The sequence below is a fragment of the Peromyscus californicus genome, unplaced genomic scaffold (genome assembly GCF_007827085.1).
Source record: "Peromyscus californicus insignis strain IS unplaced genomic scaffold, ASM782708v3 Scaffold_13__1_contigs__length_99412109, whole genome shotgun sequence".
Taxonomy (NCBI): domain Eukaryota; kingdom Metazoa; phylum Chordata; class Mammalia; order Rodentia; family Cricetidae; genus Peromyscus; species Peromyscus californicus.
The window spans coordinates 91,162,842-91,182,001 of record NW_026294424.1 but is presented as its reverse complement, the minus strand read 5'-3'; the positions used below and the strand labels follow the sequence as shown (position 1 = coordinate 91,182,001).

General features: G+C 43.2%; 1 protein-coding gene across 8 annotated transcripts in view; it reads left to right on the top strand.

Moving 5' to 3' along the window:
* Helq (helicase, POLQ like) overlaps positions 1-18,513 on the top strand; it is a 38,429-nt gene extending 19,916 nt beyond the window's left edge. For 2 of the 8 annotated variants that reach the window (XM_052735505.1, XM_052735512.1), the window contains 7 exons: positions 3,373-3,592; positions 6,053-6,210; positions 7,456-7,554; positions 12,202-12,375; positions 14,180-14,293; positions 15,644-15,778; positions 18,039-18,513. In XM_052735505.1, coding sequence (XP_052591465.1) covers positions 3,373-3,592; positions 6,053-6,210; positions 7,456-7,554; positions 12,202-12,375; positions 14,180-14,293; positions 15,644-15,778; positions 18,039-18,176 — 1,038 coding nt within the window. In that variant the 3' untranslated portion in view covers positions 18,177-18,513. Of the gene's footprint in view, positions 1-3,372; positions 3,593-6,052; positions 6,211-7,455; positions 7,555-7,650; positions 7,736-12,201; positions 12,376-14,179; positions 14,323-15,643; positions 15,779-18,038 lie in introns of those variants that run through there. The other 6 variants (XR_008217569.1, XM_052735506.1, XM_052735507.1 and 3 more) reach the window with 6 other exon arrangements.
* Positions 18,514-19,160: the final 647 nt, after the last annotated feature.

Here is a 19,160-nt window from a genome sequence, read left to right as displayed (position 1 = left end):
TCTATTTTACAAACGTTGAATTGGAAGCAAAGAGCAATAGGCTGCTCTCAACTGTAGACCTGAATGCACTGCATTCCTGTGTCCCTTGCTGAATCCTCGTTTTCCTGTCTTCTGATGGCTCCCTGCATGCACTGCCTGGCCTACCACATCCCCTCCAAGTGATGCTTCACATGGAGTAGTTACAAAATAGGAGTGCACATGTCACTCTTTCCACTTCCACTTTGTCAGTGGTTTCCTGTTGCTATAAAAATTGAACCCAAGCATGTTCCACAACATCTTTAATCTCAGCACTTGGGAGACAGAGGTAAGAAGACCTTTGTGAGTTCCAGGCCAGCTAAGGCTACATATTAGGACTCGATCTTTGAAAAAAATAACCCAAAACCTGGGATAGTGGTCATATACCTGTAGTCCCAGCCCCTAGGAAGTGGAGGCAGACAAATCAGGAGTTGAAGACCAGCTGGGCTACATGAGACCCTGTCTTAAAAATAAAACAGAAACCCAAAGGAAAAGAATATTAACCCAGATTTCTCCTCCTGGTGCCTGGTTAATGCGGCCTCAGCTTGTCTCTCCAGTCCAGTCTCTTGCATGGTTTTTGCTCTCCATTCCAGAAACCCTGGCTTTTGTTTACGCTTCTCTAAGGTAAGGTGCACTAAGACCTTAATGCTCCCTAGATGTGCTGTTTGCCCATCTTCCTTGGGGATGCCTCCCTACACCTCTGAGTCAGTCTGTTATTTCCTTTGCAGAACTGCATTCCAGTCCTTTAACAGCACCGATCAGTTTGAGGTCATGTTTCAGTTTTAGGTCATGTTTTTGTTACTATTATTTGACTAATAACATCCCCTGCTCTAAAGCCCTGAAAAGGCGGGGCTTATGTTTCTATTGCGACCATTGCATTCCAGTGCCTTACACCAACTTGGCATGTGATTGGCACTCAATAAATGCTTTAACGGACTTGACTTTGGAGTAGTCCAAAGGTAGACAGAGGCCGGCCCAGGTTTAAATCGTGGCCAGGCTTCCCAGAGAGGAGTGGGAAGATGACATGAAGACAGGTCGGTGAGTCAGGCAGAGACGCCCCTTGCACCTGCTCTACCCAGCCTTCTACCGCATCAGCTGTGATGGTCAGGAGAGAAGCAGCATGGAAACTTAGTTATTTCTATTACTGAGATAAAACACCACGACCAAGACAACTTGTCGAAGAAAGAGTTCATTTGGGCTTATGGTTCCAGAGGGTTAGGGTCCATAATGGTGGGACTAGGATCCAGCAGGTGGCAGACCTGTCCTCGAGCTGGAAGCTGCAAGCTCACATCTCAAACTACAAGCAGTAAACAGAGGGCTCTGAATGGGAATGGAGTGTGACATATAAACCATCGAAGCCCACCCCCGGTGGTATACTCCTCCAGCAAGGCCCCACCCAAGCAGCACTACCAACTAGAGACCAAGCATTCAAACACCTGAGACCATGGGGAGCATCTTACTCAAACCACCACAGAAGCTTAAGTACGTTAGTGATCCACAAACTGAGTATCAGTTCTAGAATATCTTATAAGTGCATTTGAGCTTGATTGAATATTACAAATGATGGTTAATAAGAGGAAAGAGAGGAGCAATTGAAAAATGAATGCCCCATAATATTTTTATTATCCCTTATATTGGTTTAATATAAAATGATTACTTAAATATTCCCATTGAAGTATCATCAGAATTGTAAGAGTGCACTATTGATCGATCATATTTTAATATGCTGATTTTGGTGAAATTGGCTAATAAAAGTGGATCTAATTCAGAGTGAGTGTTACATCTGAATAGCAAGTGCAGGATATTGGGATCGCTTTTGTAAGTTGTAAATGACAGCAGGGGAGGAGGGGAAGGAATGGAACCCAGGGCTGACGAGGAGAGAAAGGCCGAAGGAGGAAGGCGACCCTTCTGGCAAAGCGCTGCCTGACGCTGTCATGTGGATTCTTTTAGCTGTATTTTCCATGTTTCCTTTTTAATGCAGTTCTTAGACCTGAAAGATGCTTCCATGGGGAGCTAGAAGTGGATGAAGAGAGGATTCCAAAGGAGTCTGAGTGGAGCTGGGGAGACTGGCTGGGGAGATCAAACAGCACAGCTTTGGAGATAGTATAAAAACCAAACAGCGTTTGGGGGCTGGGGGATGGCCCAGACGTTAAGAGCCAGTACTGTTCTTGCAGAGGACGCAAGTTCAGTTCCCAGCACCCACATCCGGTGATTTATAGGCACCTGTAACTCCAGCTCCAGGGATCCAACGCCTCTGCCCTCCACAGGCATCTGCACTAATGTGCACACACCTCACACACACAGGCACCTGCACTGATGTGCACACACCTCACCACACACACAGGCACTTGCACTGATGTGCACACCACCACACACACAGGCACCTGCACTAATGTGCACACAACTCACACACAGGCACCTGCACTGATGTGCACACACCTCACCACACACACACACACACACAGAGGCACCTGCACTGATGTGCACACACCTCACCACACACACACAGGCACCTGCACTGATGTGCACACAAACACAGGCACCTGCACTGATGTGCACACACCTCACCACACACAGGCACCTGCACTGATGTGCACACACCTCACCACACACAGGCACCTACACTGATGTGCACACACCTCACCACACACACACACACACACACACACACACACACAGACACCTGCACTGATGTGCACACACCTCACACCTAGGCACCTGCACTGATGTGCACACACCTCACACCTAGGCACCTGCACTGATGTGCACACACCTCACACCTAGGCACCTGCACTGATGTGCACACACCTCACACCTAGGCACCTGCACTGATGTGCACACACCTCACACCTAGGCACCTGCACTGATGTGCACACACCTCACACCTAGGCACCTGCACTGATGTGCACACACCTCACCACACACACACACACACACACACACACACACACACACACACACAGGCATCCAACTAATAATAATAAAATAGGAGCCAGGTGTGGTGCTGTACACCTTTAATCCCAGCACTTGGAATGCAGAGGCAGGTGGATCTCTGTGAGTTTAAGGCCAACCTGGTCTACAGAGTGAGTTCCAGGACAGCCAGGGCTACACAGAGAAACCCTGTCTCAAAACAAAGCAAAACATAAAATAATAATAATAATCTTTTTAAAGCATTTTAATGAAAATGTGCATAAAAAGTGCCAACATGATGATGTCTTTTCAGTTGTTTTTCTTGTTAACTTTTAATTGTGTAGATTTGTGCTGATGTTTTCTTCACATAGCTTTAAGATATGAAAGTGAGTAATCTCATTCCTTGAACTAAAGTAAATTTTCCAATGACGTCCTGAATTCTTTCAGATCGCAACAAGTCTTGGTGACATATATCAGTTTATGAATGGTACATTTTTCGGTGTTCAGCAGAAGATTTTATTGAAAGAGAAAAGCCTCTGGGAAATAACTGTTGAGTCACTCGGCTGCCTGACGGAGAAAGGGCTTCTACACAGAGACAGCCGTGGTGACTGTGAGGAGTCACAGTGTCCTTTCCGTATTACAAAGCTGGGCCAAGCTTCTTTTAAGGGTAAGTTTAAATCTCAGTAGTTTCTAACGGAATACATTGGAAACAATAGAAACAGTGATTTTCTTTCTTTAAATTGTATTTGTGATTTCATATTAGAAGTAATTAATCTCACAAGCTACTTCAGCTTTCAGAAGTTGAAAAATACTTTGAATTGTAAGTAATTGCACAAGTGTATGGAGACGGAGATGGCCATGCCTCCTTCCCAATCCCCTCCCTCAGCAACACACACAGCTTAAGTCCTGCCACAAATAGCACCTTTCTGGGTGTTTTTCTTCAATTCTCAGAACATGCTATAAACAGCTTTAAGATGTTGTTTGGTGGTGGTTGTTGTTTTTTAAGACAGGGTTTTTGTGTGTAGCCCTGGCTGTCCTGGAACCCACTCTGTAGACCAGGCAGGCCTTGAACTCACAGAGATCCACCTGTCTGGGATTAAAGGTATGTGCCACCACCACCCTTTTTTTGTTTGTTTGTTTGTTTTTGTTTTTTGTTTTTAAATAATTACTTAAAACAAGTTTTTAATAAGTAATTTCTGTTGTTCTGGAACTTGCTTTGTGCATAATATAAAGATCACATCTAAACAAAGAATTTATTTCTTAGTGAGTATATTGTAATTTACTTACTGAAAAATAATCCATGTCTGCTCATTAAAACATAAAGATCTGACCGGGCGGTGGTGGCGCACGCCTTTAATCCCAGCACTCGGGAGGCAGAGGCAGGCGGATCTCTGTGAGTTCGAGGCTAGCCTGGACTACCAAGTGAGATCCAGGAAAGGCGCAAAGCTACACAGAGAAACCCTGTCTCGAAAAACCAAAAAAAAAAAAAAAACATAAAGATCTGGCGTTAGGGAGATGACTCAGTAGAGCGCTTGCTGTGCACGTGTGAGAACTGACCTGAGTTCAGATCCCAGCACCCACATCAGCATCCAGGCGTGGCGGGGTGGGTCTGCGATCACAGCAGAAGTGAGGCCGAGGCAGCCGGGTCCTCCTCGGAGCTTCCTGGCCAACTGGCCCAGCCAGATCAGTGAGCTCTTGGCTCAGTAAGAGTCTGTCTTAAAGTAAGGTGGAGCATGACTGAAGAACCGTACTCCATCTTCTGGCCTCCATCCTCTGGCACACATGTACACACACACACACAAAGGAAAACTATCCTCAGATGTCCCACACTCCTGTCCCATTCCCACTCCTCAGGAATTCCCTCTGCTCACAGTTCAGTATACACTCTTCCAAACATATTCACCCACCACATAACATGGCAGGCAACACTGACCTCATTCATCACAGTGGTCCAAAAGGATCCTGTCACTTAGTGGTGGTGTTAGCCATCTCTTTGGTGTTTACACAGGGGCAGTGTGTCCCTGGCAGGTGGCACCTGTTTTTCAACATAGATACATATGTGTATGTATGTACCTTGTTCACCTTTGAATGGAATTGTGCATGTAAAATACAGTGAACCCAAGTCATCACACATGTCAGACAGGCACACTGCCACTGAGCTGCATTCCCAGCTCGCTCTTTTATTTTTAAAACTGGGTTTCACTAAGTTGACCAGGCTAGCCCTTGAACTTGCTATCCTTCTGCCTCCGTCTCCAAGTAGCTGAGATTATATATATGTTGGCCTATACTAAGAGCCCAGGCTCACTTTCCTTTTATACTGTAGTATCCATAATAGGGCTGTAACATAAATTATTTAATCATCTTTTATTTATAAACACTTGCATTGTTTATGATTTTCCTAATTATAAACAGCCACATGGCTTATAAAGTGGGCATCTCAATTTATTTTGAGTACACATTGAAATTTTTTTTGCTAGATTACCAAAAATAGAGTAGTAGTAATATCAGAACTGTCTAAAAATTGATACATACTATTAAAATAACCTTCAAAACCATTACAAGTAAGAGAATTTGAAGTTCCTGGTATATTAGTTAACTAATACACAGATTTAGTTTAGGACCTGAACTCTAGTGCAGGTATAGAACAAGAGACGCTGGCTGAGGTCCTCAGCAAACAAGGATAACAAGTCTTTGTATTTGTTTATTTTCAGTCTCTCAAAGTATTCATTTTTATTTCATTATAATACACAGCACAAACAGACTAATATCATAGATAACTTTGTATATTTCATGTACATCCATGTTATTTATGTAGGAATTATTCCGAATCTTCAATGTAGTTTCTCACTTATGACTCAGTTATGCTTTATTGTCTCTAAAATTGAGGAAGCTGAAACTCTGAGAGGTTGAAAATATTTGTTCAAATTCAGACTAATCCAAACTGGCTTTTGGTGCTGGGCCTCACGCGAGGCAGTCTGGCCTCAGCCTGCTGGGTAGATGTGGTTGATCTTCCCCCAGCCCTGCCGTCCGTCCGAGTCTGCCATCTGAGTGCTGGACAAGCAGGCACAACACCCCTGGCTGAGAGCGGGTCCAGTCACCTCCTGAGTTTGTGTTTGTGTTTCTTTAGGGGCCATTGATTTGGCCTATTCTGACACTCTGTACAGAGACTTGAAGAAAGGGCTTGAAGGACTTGTACTGGAAAGCCTTCTCCATCTGGTCTACCTAACAACCCCCTACGACCTTGTTGCCCAGACTGAGCCTGACTGGATGGTGTACTTCAGGCAGGTGAGAAAAAGGGCTTTTCAGCTCCGTGATTAGCTGTCGCCTCTTCTCTGTTGAAGTGTTTGGAATTGGGCCTCTCATCTCTCAGAGCTTCTCTCTCTTCTCCATTTACACTACTGTATATTAATTGTACAAGACTATGGGTCTTATTATGACATTCGCGCATACACATATATATGTCTTTCAGGTTCATTTAAATATGTATTTGTGTGTATGTGTATGTTCAGGAGGTGTACATGTTTGTACATTCGTGTGGAGTCAGAGGTCAACCTTGGGTGTCATCTTCAGGAACCATCCACCTTGTTTGTTTTTGTTTTTAGACAGGATCTCTCACTGGGACCTGGAGCTCACCACCTAGTGGAGGCTGACTGGCAAATGGGCTCCACGGACCACCACGCCTGGCCTTTTATATGGGTTCTGGGGTTGAGCTCAGGCCCTCCAGCTTGTGTAGCCAGAACTTACTAACAGCCATCCCCCAGCTTCACAGAAAGTATTTATTTTATAGCAAGTGACACAGGAGAGCTGGCCCTGTGTGTAAGAAAACCAGTTGGTAAAGTAAGGCATTAGGATTTTTTTTTTCTGTGAAGAGGCTGGCTGAATAAACACACAAGGTTACAGCAGGCAAAATGGTGGTTGGCTTCCCCCAACCCCCATGGTTTTAAAGATTGAACCCAGAGCCTGTGTCTAAGTGTGTATTCTACCTTGGAACTGCACCCCCAACCCACCCTCCCAACCCCCGTCTACAGCTTTAAGTATCATTTTTAGTCATTACATAAGTTTTTGAAGTGGTGCTATATGACGCAGCTACTTTCAAACCCTTCCTTCTTGTCTCCTTCCTCTTGGAGCTCACTCTAACATAAAATATAATCACAGTCCATAAAAAGTACTTGTGACCATGTCTTCATGCACAGTCATCTGTGATGGAGACAAGGTCATCAGAGTGTGCTTACACACCAAGACAGCTGGGACATCTCTAGGCCATGTAATTTTATGGAACCACCATCATATGTACAGTCTGGTGTTGATGAAATAGTATTCTACCTATGTTGATAATTCTCTAAAGTATGTTACCTTCTGATCCTATATTTTTAAAACATAATATTTGTAAATAAACGTCATGGATTTTTTTTTCTTGTCCATTACAATTATGAAAGTGTGACTTCAGAATTAATACTGGATTTGGCTCAAATGACAGACTTTTAGAGCTACAGTTTTATTTTTCCATGTATTTATTCCTTTTCCATGTAGTTCAGTCAACTCAGTCCAGCAGAGCAAAATGTGGCTGCTCTTCTTGGAATCTCTGAAAGCTTCATTGGGAAGAAGGCGTCGGGGCAGGCCATCAGGAAGGTGCGTGTTGATGTCTTCTAAAGAATGAACTGAATCCACCCAACAGAATTAGTATGTCATCATCTCCTTTACTGGCCTGATCTTTTTGTTCCCCAGCACTTGGAGGCTGAGGCGGGCAGATCTCTGAATTCAAGGCCAGTCTGGTCTACAGAGTGCAGTCCAGGCAAGCCAGAGCTACACAGTGAGACCTTGTCTTTAAAAAACAAAAACAGTTATTAATCTGTTAGTCTTATATTATAAAATATTTGCACAATGTCATATAACTGTGTATGTAAGTCCATTTTGAAATGAATGTTTTATAATATATATTATGCGTATAGGTTTATATATGTAGCGTGTGTGTGTGTGTGTGTGTGTGTGTGTGTGTGTGTGTGTGTGTGTATAGTGCTGATGAAACCCAGATACTTGTGTGGACTAGGTGAGTATTCTGCCACTCAGCTTCCAGCCCCTAAAGAAACCAATATAAATTGTTTTCCAGAAGCTTTATATGCACTGTCCTACTTGATTTTACAAATTCTGCACAGGAGGGTCTGGATGTTGTTGTTGTTGATATTTATTGGTCTCAAAAAACTCACAATACTCTCTCGAGACAGGCAGGCAGATTTCTGTGAGTTCAGGGCCAACCTGGTCTACATAGTGAGACCTTGTCTCCAAAAAAAAAAAAAAAAAAAAAAAACCTAAAAGATCCCAACTTATTCCTTGTAGTATATAAAGCATTTTAGAAGATTGAAGTGGATAAGCTAAGATTCTTTTGTGCTGTATCTTACGTTTTACTGTTTTCAGATTCCGTTAATATGACAAGAGAAGGGAGTGGAGTTATGATCATGGTTCTTGATATACATAGAACATGTCATAATGAGATATGTTAATTATAAAGCAGATAGTATAATCCTCATGTCTTGGGACAAAATAAAGCTCAGGCTAATGTCTACCAAGTAACTCTTTGGTAATCGTCAGTTCCCTTAGGCTAGCATCATTTTCCACTCAGTACACTGTGTCCTTTTTAAATTTTATTGTTATTCCAATTTCTACTAAAACTTAGTTGTCTTCCCTACCATTTCCTACATATATTTAAGTCTCTGTAGACAGCTCTAATTTTAGTGTAAATACTGACAATGGCTTTCCCTCTGATCTGTACCGAATGCTGCAGCTGTCCCATGCAGTTCAGTAGCCTGAAATGAAGACTTCACAAGCCAGGCGGTGGTGGTGCACGCCTTTAACCCAGCACTCTGGAGGCAGAGGAGTATGAGTGTGAGATCTTCAGATCTCTGTGCATTCGAAGCCAGCCTGGTCTACAGATTGAGTTCGAGGACAGCCAGGGCTGTTACACAAAGAAACTGTGTCTTTAAAAAACAAACAAGGGGCTGGAGCGATGGCTCAGCGGTTAAGAGCACTGGTTGCTCTTCCAGAGGTCCTGAGTTCAACTCCCAGGAACCACATGGTGGCTCACAACCATCTGTAACGAGATCTGGTGCCCTCTACTGGCCTGCAGTCATACATGCTCTATACAAAATAAATAAATCTTTAAAAAAAAAATGAGTTCGAGGCCAGCCTGGGCTACCAAGTGAGTTCCAGGAAAAGGCGCAAAGCTACACAGAGAAACCCTGTCTCGAAAAAACCAAAAACAAAAAAAAAAAAAAAAAAAAAAAAAAAAAAAAAAAAAAAGAAAAGAAAAAAAGACTTTACAATGTTCAGATATGATCTTTTACTTTAGAATTGACTATGCTTAGATTTTCAAAATGCTGAATACAAATATTTCTTAAACTTTTGTATTAACCTCTACAATGTAAAGTAAAATCAAAATCATACTAATTTGGGGCTAATTACTAAATAATACCACATACAAAATCTCCATAGAATAAGGCATCTTTTAAAATTTGCATCTAGAATTTAACTGTGGTACATTTTAATATAATATAGTCAATGTTTGTTTTGTGATAATTAAATATTTACTAGCCTAATAGTTTAAACATACCACTATTTCAAATTCTTAAAAAAAAAATGGTGGTGCATGCCTTTAATCTCAGCACTCAGGAGAGGCAGGCAGATCTCTGAGTTCGAAGCCAGCCTGGTCTACAGATCGAGTTCCAGGACAGCCAAAGGCTACCGTGTCTCAAAAACAAAAACAAACAAACAAAAAAGTAGTATTTACTTAATACGTAATTTATTTTTTCACATTAAAAAAGAAAAAGTTAGGCAGGCAAACAGCCCAGTGGAAATGGAAAATGTGTTTGCCACACAGGCCTCCCAGCCTGAGCCTGATCCTCAGAGTCCCTGAAAGCCTGAGTTAGCCTAGACCACACAGCATGCCAGAGACAAGAGCCTCGGAGCCTCCACAAGTGGAAGGAGAGAACCACTTCCAAAAGTTGACCCCCGACTTCCTCGTGGGCCCCCTGGCACACATGCACACACACTCATAGTCACACATAGTCACACACACAAATACAATTTGAGAAAAGAAAACCCCAACCCACACCTACTCCTTTAAAACTTTGTCTCTTAACGTGTGAGCGGTCTGGGAACAACTCTGGTGTGGTCCCTCACTCCCTTTTATGTAGGTCCCAGCAACCAAGCTCAGGTGCACAGCAAGGGCTTCACCCACCTAGCCGTCTCACGGCCCCGCCCACTGAGCCTCTCACGGCCCCTACCCCTTATTATTGACATTTCTTGCAACCGCTTGAAATTATCATTAGAGCATCCATCCGGCCATTTAATAATTCTGTCATTTTTCCTGGCTCTGGAATTACATTCTAAGCAAAACCTCCATTAACTCAATTTATAGTTAATGGTAAAAGCACATTAAAAATGGCAAATTAAAATGCTATCTTTGCCTACCCAGTATTCAATATACTTTTTCAGCTTAATGGTTTTTAAAGGATGGTCCATTATATACGCGGTGATTCTGTAACTCAAATCCACTGATACCTAGCATTTATCTCAATATTCTTTTCTGTATCTTATTTCTGTTTTCTTTTCAGACAGGGACTTGCAATGTAACTCAGGTCTTGATCCTCCTACCAAGGCTCCAGGTGCTGGGATTATAGGTACACCATCATGCCCGACTAATGTTGTAGTTTATAACTACTGTTTCTCTTTCAAGTCCATCTATGAAATTGTTTAAGTTAACTTGATACTGGTGATGAGAGTCTCTGCACAAAAAATAAAATCTCGGACGCCACTGGCAAAAATAGAATCACAGAAGGGAAACTTCCAACCCAGGAAGCCTTTTCTGGTCTCTCTGTTTCCGTTTTGGGACACTGAGCATCATGACCATGTGGAAGCCATAGCATATTTCCTTGCAGTTTATAGTGTAGACAAGTTTACCACTTAGCTACATGTGTTTGTCTAGCTTCCATTCACATGCAAATGCAGTTTACAAATGGCACAGTCAATGTGGTGGTCTTCCACCTTCCACTGATCCCTGGGAGGCAAGAAGCTAGTTCGTGACTCCATAGTCAGTGTTGGTTCAAACTTTGAGAGTCTGACCCCGAGTGGTTTATTTTAGGCATATTTAATTAAGTACATCACAATTTGGTGAAAATGTTCCTAGTGACAACTCAATCCTGTGTGCACAACGTGGCTACATCAAAGCACTTTGTAAAGTACATGTGGCATCTTCCATAAATATGGGTCCTGTAGATTGACTGAGAAAAACAAGCTCGCAATAAGCACAAAGTCACCAGGCTACTAAGCACATCTGCCCCCAGCCTTCTGTGAATAAAACAGGTTATACACACAGAACAGGTTGTCTGTCCTTGAAGAGACAACCCTGTGTGTGTAACACTCCTGGTTCCCCTAGTGCCTCTCCGTGAGCACGGGGACCTCTGTGCCTCCCGCACACCTGCTTCCCTCCTCATGTCCATTTTCTTTTATTTTATTATTATTATTATTTTTTTTTTTTAGTTTTTTGAGACAGGATTTCTCTGGCCTTGAACTCAGAGATCCACCTGCCCTCTGCCTCCCAAGTGCTGGGATTAAAGGCATGCGCCACCACCTCCCGGCTCATGTCCATTTTCTAATGGCACTGTAAACAACCACTACCAACAGGTGACTTCAACACAGAAACCAGCCGGGGTTTCTGCTCAGTGATAGAGCACTCCCTTCAAATACGTGAGGCCCTGGCTCAGTTCCTCGAGCTCAGGCTGGATCTGATCAAGGCATGGGCAACACTGGGTATGCTGCAAGAATTCTCATGCTCTCACCTAGCTGTGTGGCTCGGGAGAGGCAGCTTCTTGGCTCACAGGCACATCTCTGCCCTGAGCCCTGCTTTTCATTGACTTCTGTGTCTCCTTGCCCTCTCATTTTATGCGGGTTCCAGTCAGCAAGTTCAGGGCCCATGGTGAATCCTGGATGGCGGCGTCATTTACAAGTCCTGAACTAACGCATCTGCAAAGGTCCTCTTCCCGGCTCGGCAGTTACGGGTGCCAGAGCTTGAGCCTTTCAGTCCACGGCCCCTGCAGAAGGGAGTGTAGTTTACACCGGAAACCGCTTTACCCCATCTCCTTATGACTAGAAAAATGGGAGAGCTGATATGAGGTGCACGCTGCTTTTGTGAACTCATTCCTTCCTTGCTGACCTGTGGGATAGTCTCATTCACTTTACCTTTTGCCCATTCCCAACTAAGTTTATTTGATTGTGTCTTTCCAGAAGGTGGATAAGAACATTGTCAACAGGCTCTATCTGTCTTTTGTCCTTTATTCCCTGCTGAAAGAGACCAACGTTTGGAGCGTGTCTGAGAAATTTAACATGCCCCGAGGACACATACAAAATCTGCTCACGGGAGCTGCTTCATTCTCATCCTGTGTGTTACATTTCTGTGAGGTAATTCAGTTAAGTGTGCCATGGGTCCTGCTGATCTCTGTCAGACTTTCCCCTCTGCTGAGTTACTGTGTTATTTCAAAGCGTGTGGATTTATCTCAAGCGTTTCTTTGTTTCCACCTGGTTACAAGATCACTGTGTGTGAGCTTCTGGAAATGACGCAGACATTACTGGATCAACTAAAACTCTTAAGTAAGTAGAAGGTGCAGAGTTAGCCTGGTCCCAGGACCACTGCTAGCTCCAGGCTGTCCGTTAGAACCTGTGGCTTCTGTGTGTGACTCATGAGTGATGGTCGGTTTGGTAAGTCACCCAAGTTCATCGGCTGCCGTGTGATTACTCCGTACCATGTTTTCTGGACAGCCACAGTGATGTGCACATTTGCTTCTAGTGTCTGGCAGACAGGCTAGGGGTCTACATCAAATACAGGGGTTTTACATATATATGTGTGTGTGTGTGTGTGTGTGTGTGTGTGTGTGTGTGTGTGTGTGTGTGTATACACACTTTATATATGCATTTGAAGTAGATTAGCCTAAAACTAGAAAACTGTAGAATTTCCTTAAATAGCACAGCAAATCTTACCAGTCTTAGCTACCTAAATAATTTTTAATTCACATATCATACAAGCTGTTTTTGCCAGGTTTTAATTTCAGTTTTCTCTCTTTCCTATCTTAAAGCTCTGTAGTCCATGCATGTGTATAATTAACTGTACCATATGTGCTAATGAAGGATGATTAGTGTATGTTTTTTAGAATCTTTAACTCTGTTCTCTGTTCGGAAGCTGTGTAAACGGTGTAAGATTGTACGGCGGCTGTATTAGTGAAGATGATTTTTAACTACAGTGAATTGATAGTGAAAACTTGTGCAGTTTCTCCCATGTAGCAGGAAGGCCCACACCAGGGTAGCTCAGCATTGGCTGTCTGGTTGGTCTACAGCATCTTTCACAGTGGTTGCTTTCTCGGTGACTGCAGGGTGACATTACATGTTCTTATGGTGATACCCAAAGCCTAGAAAGGGACCTTTACAAATGAACATTTCAAACATATGTTTAGTGTATGTGTTTGCAGTGTATACTAAACTGAACATCTCAACCTCAACCGCGGGAGTGGGGGGTGATGTGGGTACACACTGTGTGTGGGTGCATGTGTGTGCACTTGCCACAATTGCATGTAGAGGTCAGAGGTCAACATCAGAGGTATCTTCCTCAGTTGTCTCTCCATGTTACGTTTTGAGACAGGGTCTCTCACTGAACCTGGAGCTCACCATTTTGGCTACACACCCACACAGACATACGGTCTGGGGTCACAAACGTACGCCACTGCATGACATTTAAGTGGGTGCTGAGGGTGCTCATGCTTTGCAGCATACACTTCACCCAGAGCCAGCTCCCCAACCCTCAAGTATATATCTTAAAAAGATAAGTTGATATGATAGCCTCCAAACCATGTTTAATGCTTGGGATTCATGTTTCCTGTTTTTATTAGCTTAGAAAAAGTTTCGTTGAATATTACATTGCATTTGAATCTTTCCTTATTTAATACTTTGTCTCTGGGATAATTCCCAGACGTAAAAACTGTAGTCACTTGACAAACAAAGCCATACATCCACTCCTGTAATTTTGATTAGAAATAACTTGGTTTTTTATTTTTAATCTTTTTCCTCCTCCAAAAACGAGTTCATGAAGATCCCAAGGTCTACCATGCCTCCTTGTAATTGTACTTGGGACCATCCTCACCCCTCCCTATACCCAAACTTCAGAAAAAACTTAGAGGTAACTTACTTAACATTTGATATATCTTTGTCTTCTCAGGAGCTGGAGGAATTTTGGGTTTACAGAGCCCTGTTCGTAGAACTTACCAAGAAACTGACGTACTGCGCGAAGGCGGAGCTAATCCCGCTCATGGAAGTGACCGGGGTCCTGGAGGTCAGCCTTTTCCTGGTTCCCCAGCTCAGGTTATTTCTGCTAATAGAAAATTAGGTTTTACCATTTTCTGAAGTGTTACTGCAGAATGGGTAATAGAAAGAGTCTCATTGCTCCGGGTTCAGTAGAGGAACAGAACTGATAGAATCAGTGCGATTGACTGGCTAATGTCGCTGGGTAGTCCCCCGGTGGAAGTCTCCACATTGGAGGCTGCTCAGTCCCTGAGACTGAATGCGCAGCAGTCCCAGTCTGGTGTGGAAAGCCTGGGGATTCCTGGAGAGCTGCCGTCTTCATGTGGAAGGCTGAAGAAGCTGGGTTTCTTATCAGTGAGGGATGGCGGCAGCGGCAACGGCAGCGGCAGCAGGGTAGATGCACTCCGCAATGGAGAGCAGAGATGGCAGGCAGAGCATCCCTGCTTCCCCTCAGACCCCTTTCTATCTGGGCTGCTGCCTGCTCCAGGGGAGGGACTTCCCCGTGGGTCTTCCTTCCAGGAGACCACCCTGCAGACCTCCTAGATAAGACCCAGTTGATCCCAGACCAGATCACCCAGAATTCTTTTTTTTTCTTTTTAAATAAAATACTGCGATGACCTGCCAGAAAGCCATTGCTAATTGAGAAACAAATACAGTGAAAGATCTCAGTTATAAAAAGCTGGGCTTGGGCTGGAGAGATGGCTCAGAGGTTAAGAACACTGACTGATCTTCCAGAGGTCCTGTTCCCAGCACCCACATGGTGGCTCACAACCATCTGTAATGAGATCTGGCGCCCTCTTCTGGCCTGCAGGTACACATGCAGACAGAACACTGTATACATAATAAATAAAATCTTTTTAAAAAAACCCTAAGGATGTATATCCTGCCTCTTAGCCACAGCCCCTCCTCCCTCTCCACTGGAGTAAAGAGTTACCCTCTGTCAGTTGGTACCTGGCGCAGTGATATGTGGGTGGCAGGGAGGCATTCACACTCCCTAAGACGGGAGAAAGGGTCCTGGCCGCTTGTCAGCCTTTCCGCCTCTGCCGTCTTCAGTTCTTCATCCTTAGGAAGCACATCTGCACGGCCACCTTCATGCTCCTGGGTTGTGTTTGAAGGCCTGGGCTAGAACTTGAAGACATGAGGCGCTGCTCTCCGGAGCGCCTAACTGGTTCCGGCTCCTGGGTTTAGCACACACGCTGACTTCCGCTGTGGGAAAACTCCCGAGTCAGCTCCGACTCCCAAACACACCCTTAAATCCTGCAGTCTTCTGCTGGGTCCGCTGCGTGTTTGCATTGTTACCTTCATCTACTCCTGTCTGGTGCTTGAGGATTTTTTCAATAATCCCAAAACTCACAGTACTGATTTTTCTTCAATACCTTAGGGTCGAGCAAAACAGTTGTACAGTGCTGGATACAAAAGCGTAGTGCACTTAGCCAATGCCGATCCCGAAGTGCTAGTGAGGACGATTGATCATCTGTCCAGACGCCAGGCCAAGCAGATTGTTTCCTCAGCAAAGGTGAGCAAGCTTTGACAGTATGCCACAGCATCATGTCCTTATGCTTTAGAGATCAGAGCAAAATGCTGCGCATCATATAATAGTTTATAGTTACAGAAACGTACTCGGGGGTAGAGAGATGGCTCTGTGGTTAAGAGCACTTGCTGCTCTTCCAGAGGATGGCAGTCTGAATTCTCAGTGCCTACAGCATAACTTACACTCTGTAACTCTAGTTCTAGGGGATCGGATGCCTTCTGATCTCTAAGGGCACTGCACACACATGGTGTACAGACATACATGCCGGGAACATCCATACGCATAAGACAAAATTTAAATTAAAAAAACCTGAACTCGGAATTTATAGGTACATTTTCTTAATTAGTGATTTTTTTGGGGGAGGGCCCAGTCCATTGTGGGTGATCTTATCCCTGGGCTGATGGTCCTGGATTCTATAGAAAAGCAGGCTGAGCAAGCCAGGAATTCGCACTCTGGCTTCTGGCTCACGTTCCTGCCCTGTTTGAGTTCCTGTCTTGACTTCCTTCAGTGATGAACAGTGCTGTGGAAGTGTAAGCTGAATAAACCCTGTCTTACTTAGGATTTCTATTGCTGAGACACCATGACCATGGCAACTCTTACAAAGGAAAACATTTAATTGGGACTTGCATTGTAGCCCAGACTGGCCTGAACTCACAGAGATCCTCCTGCTTCTGCCTCCTGAGTGCTGGGATTAAAAGCGTGTGCTACCACTGCCAGGTGATCTGTATAGATTTTAGAAGATATGATGGGACATTTTTATGGTTACCATTACCTCAGATATTGGAAAGCCTGCCTTATATTTTAATTTCTCTTGTGTAATCTTTACTTTATCTAATTTACTTTAATGAGAGAGCATTTTTCTTTTTCATTTTTACTTTGTTTCATAGGATTTTTCCTTTATGAAGTTTTTGCTGAGCTTTTTTATTATAAACAGTATTACAAATATTTCTCTGCTCTCTAGACAAAACCCACGTGCAACCAATCCCAGCATTTTACTTCTAATGTTTAGAAAATAGAAAAAAGTCTTGTTCATCAATTTTTCCCCCGAGACAGGGTTTGCGCCTTTCCTGGAACTCACTCTGTAGACCAGACTGGCCTCGAACTCACAGAGATCCGCCTGCCTCTGCCTCCCGAGTGCTGGGATTAAAGGCGTGTGCCACCACCACCTGGCATTCATCAATTATTTATAAAAGTCCTCTAAACGTCATTTTGGTTTGCTCTTTGAGTCAGTGACTTAGGCTGGATTTGGAACTAAGAGATGCCCCTGCCTCTGCCTCCTGTGTGTGAGAACTAAAGGCATACCAGTACACACACTAGGCACTGTGGGTGGGAATACTTTCTTCCTTGTACGTGGTTTTTAAGTTAACCATATTTCCATACATGGCAGCATGCAGTCAGGGCCTTGAGGCAGGGAGATCACAAATTTGAGGCCAGCCTAGACTACATAGTAAAATCCTATCTCAAAAAATATAGGAAGGGGGGCTGGAGAGGTGGCTCAGTGGTTAGGAGCACTGGCTGCTCTTCCAGAGGACTAGGGTTCCTATTTCCACACCCGTGTGGCCACCACAACCATGTCAAATTGCAGTTCCAGGAATTCCAACCAACTTTTCTGGCCTCCAGGGACACATGGTGTATGCACATCCATGCAGACAAAAATAGCCATACACATTAAATAATTAAGTAATTAATTAAAGCACAAAATACAGGAGGGAGAAATGACAGGCGGCAGGAGCGGATTGAGGGAAGGATGATGATTAAACTGTGTTTCCTTTAGAAGCTTTAGTAAAAAAGTATTTTCCTGCAATCCTGATGGGCTTGTAAAAACACACTCAATTATGAGAAATATATATATTCTATGTAAATATAAGTTTCCAAAGCTAATTAAGTGTATATGTAAAGGATAACATTTTCAAGAGGTAATTAAATTTTTGCAAAATTCTCTGAAATTTTATAGATTATAAATTAAGTTTTAAGTGCCCGAGTCTTCTGTGAAGCAGATCTTTGAGTGTGGGAAAGCTCCTTTATTTTTGGTACACTGAACACTGTGATCAGCTAAAATGGTTTTTAACAGAATTCCGCAGCTTCATTTACTGAAATCACTTGTTCTTAAGTGGCCATTTTTCAGTCTCACTATTTTAGTTCTAACGTTAGATATTGATGTCTCAGACTCAGGTCTTTAGCAGACATAAAAATGCTGGCAACTCTAGCCAAGTACATTTGGCCTCATGACTGATTTTTACTGCAGATGCTGTTACATGAAAAGGTCGAGGCTTTGCAAGAAGAAGCTGAAGAATTACTGAGATTACCTCCAGACCTCCCCGGGCTGGGGGCGGCTAACACTGACAAGGCAGGAAGCCATGCTGGGGACACGGCTCTGTGGTAGGGCGTTTGCCTGACATGTCTGAGGTTAACCCTCAGTACCCCCAAGAAAGAAGAAAAAGCTGAAGGGGTTATAAGTTGGTCTGGTGGTGAGCACCTGTAATTCCAGCACTTAGGAGGAAGAGGAAGGAGATTGAGTGTTAGAAGTCATCTTCAACTACATAGAGAGTTGGAGGCCAGTCTGAGCTACAGGAGTCCCTGTCTCAAAAAAAAGCATGAAGCTGTCTGATGTATGTTTTCAAATTTGACTTATTTATTATACATGTGTCTTATTATTGAAGATTCTCTCTATAAATGAAATATGTATTTTAGTTGTACAATAAAGACTGTGGATGAATGTAGATGTAACCAACGGTCTTATTAAATAAGAAACACAGAGCCGATTCAGAGAAGAAAGCCAAGAGGTCAGAGCTAAGAGCCTCACCCTTCCTGATTCAGGGATCCTCTTCAGCCAAGAGAGCTCTCCGAAAGGGACCTACTTCCTGTGTATATGTCTTTATATACTCTAGCTATTCTGCCTTCTCATTGGTTGTAAACCCAAACATGTGACTGCCTCGTCACTGCCTGTATGTACTGCCCTCCAGGTCCTTAAAGGCGTGTGCCACCGCCGCCAAGCACTTGCTATGGCTCTAATAGCTCTGACCCCCAGGCAACTTTATTTATTAACATACAATTAAAATCACATTTCAGTACAAGTAAAATACCACCACATTTCCCCTTTTCTATTTTAATAAAAAGGAAAAAAAAGAAAAAGGATATAATTAACAAAAGAAAAACTATATACAAAAGTACAATGACTATATACAATATATACAAGTAATAAATGTCTAAACAATGTCTAGTCCATTTGTATTTGACAAATTCAGAGAAAATAATTTCATTATCTATCCTATTTTGTTAAGTCCAAAATGTATCTAATTCACTTTCTATCCTAATTAATCTTCAACTATAACTAACTAACCTTCAACTATAACTAACTAATCTTCAA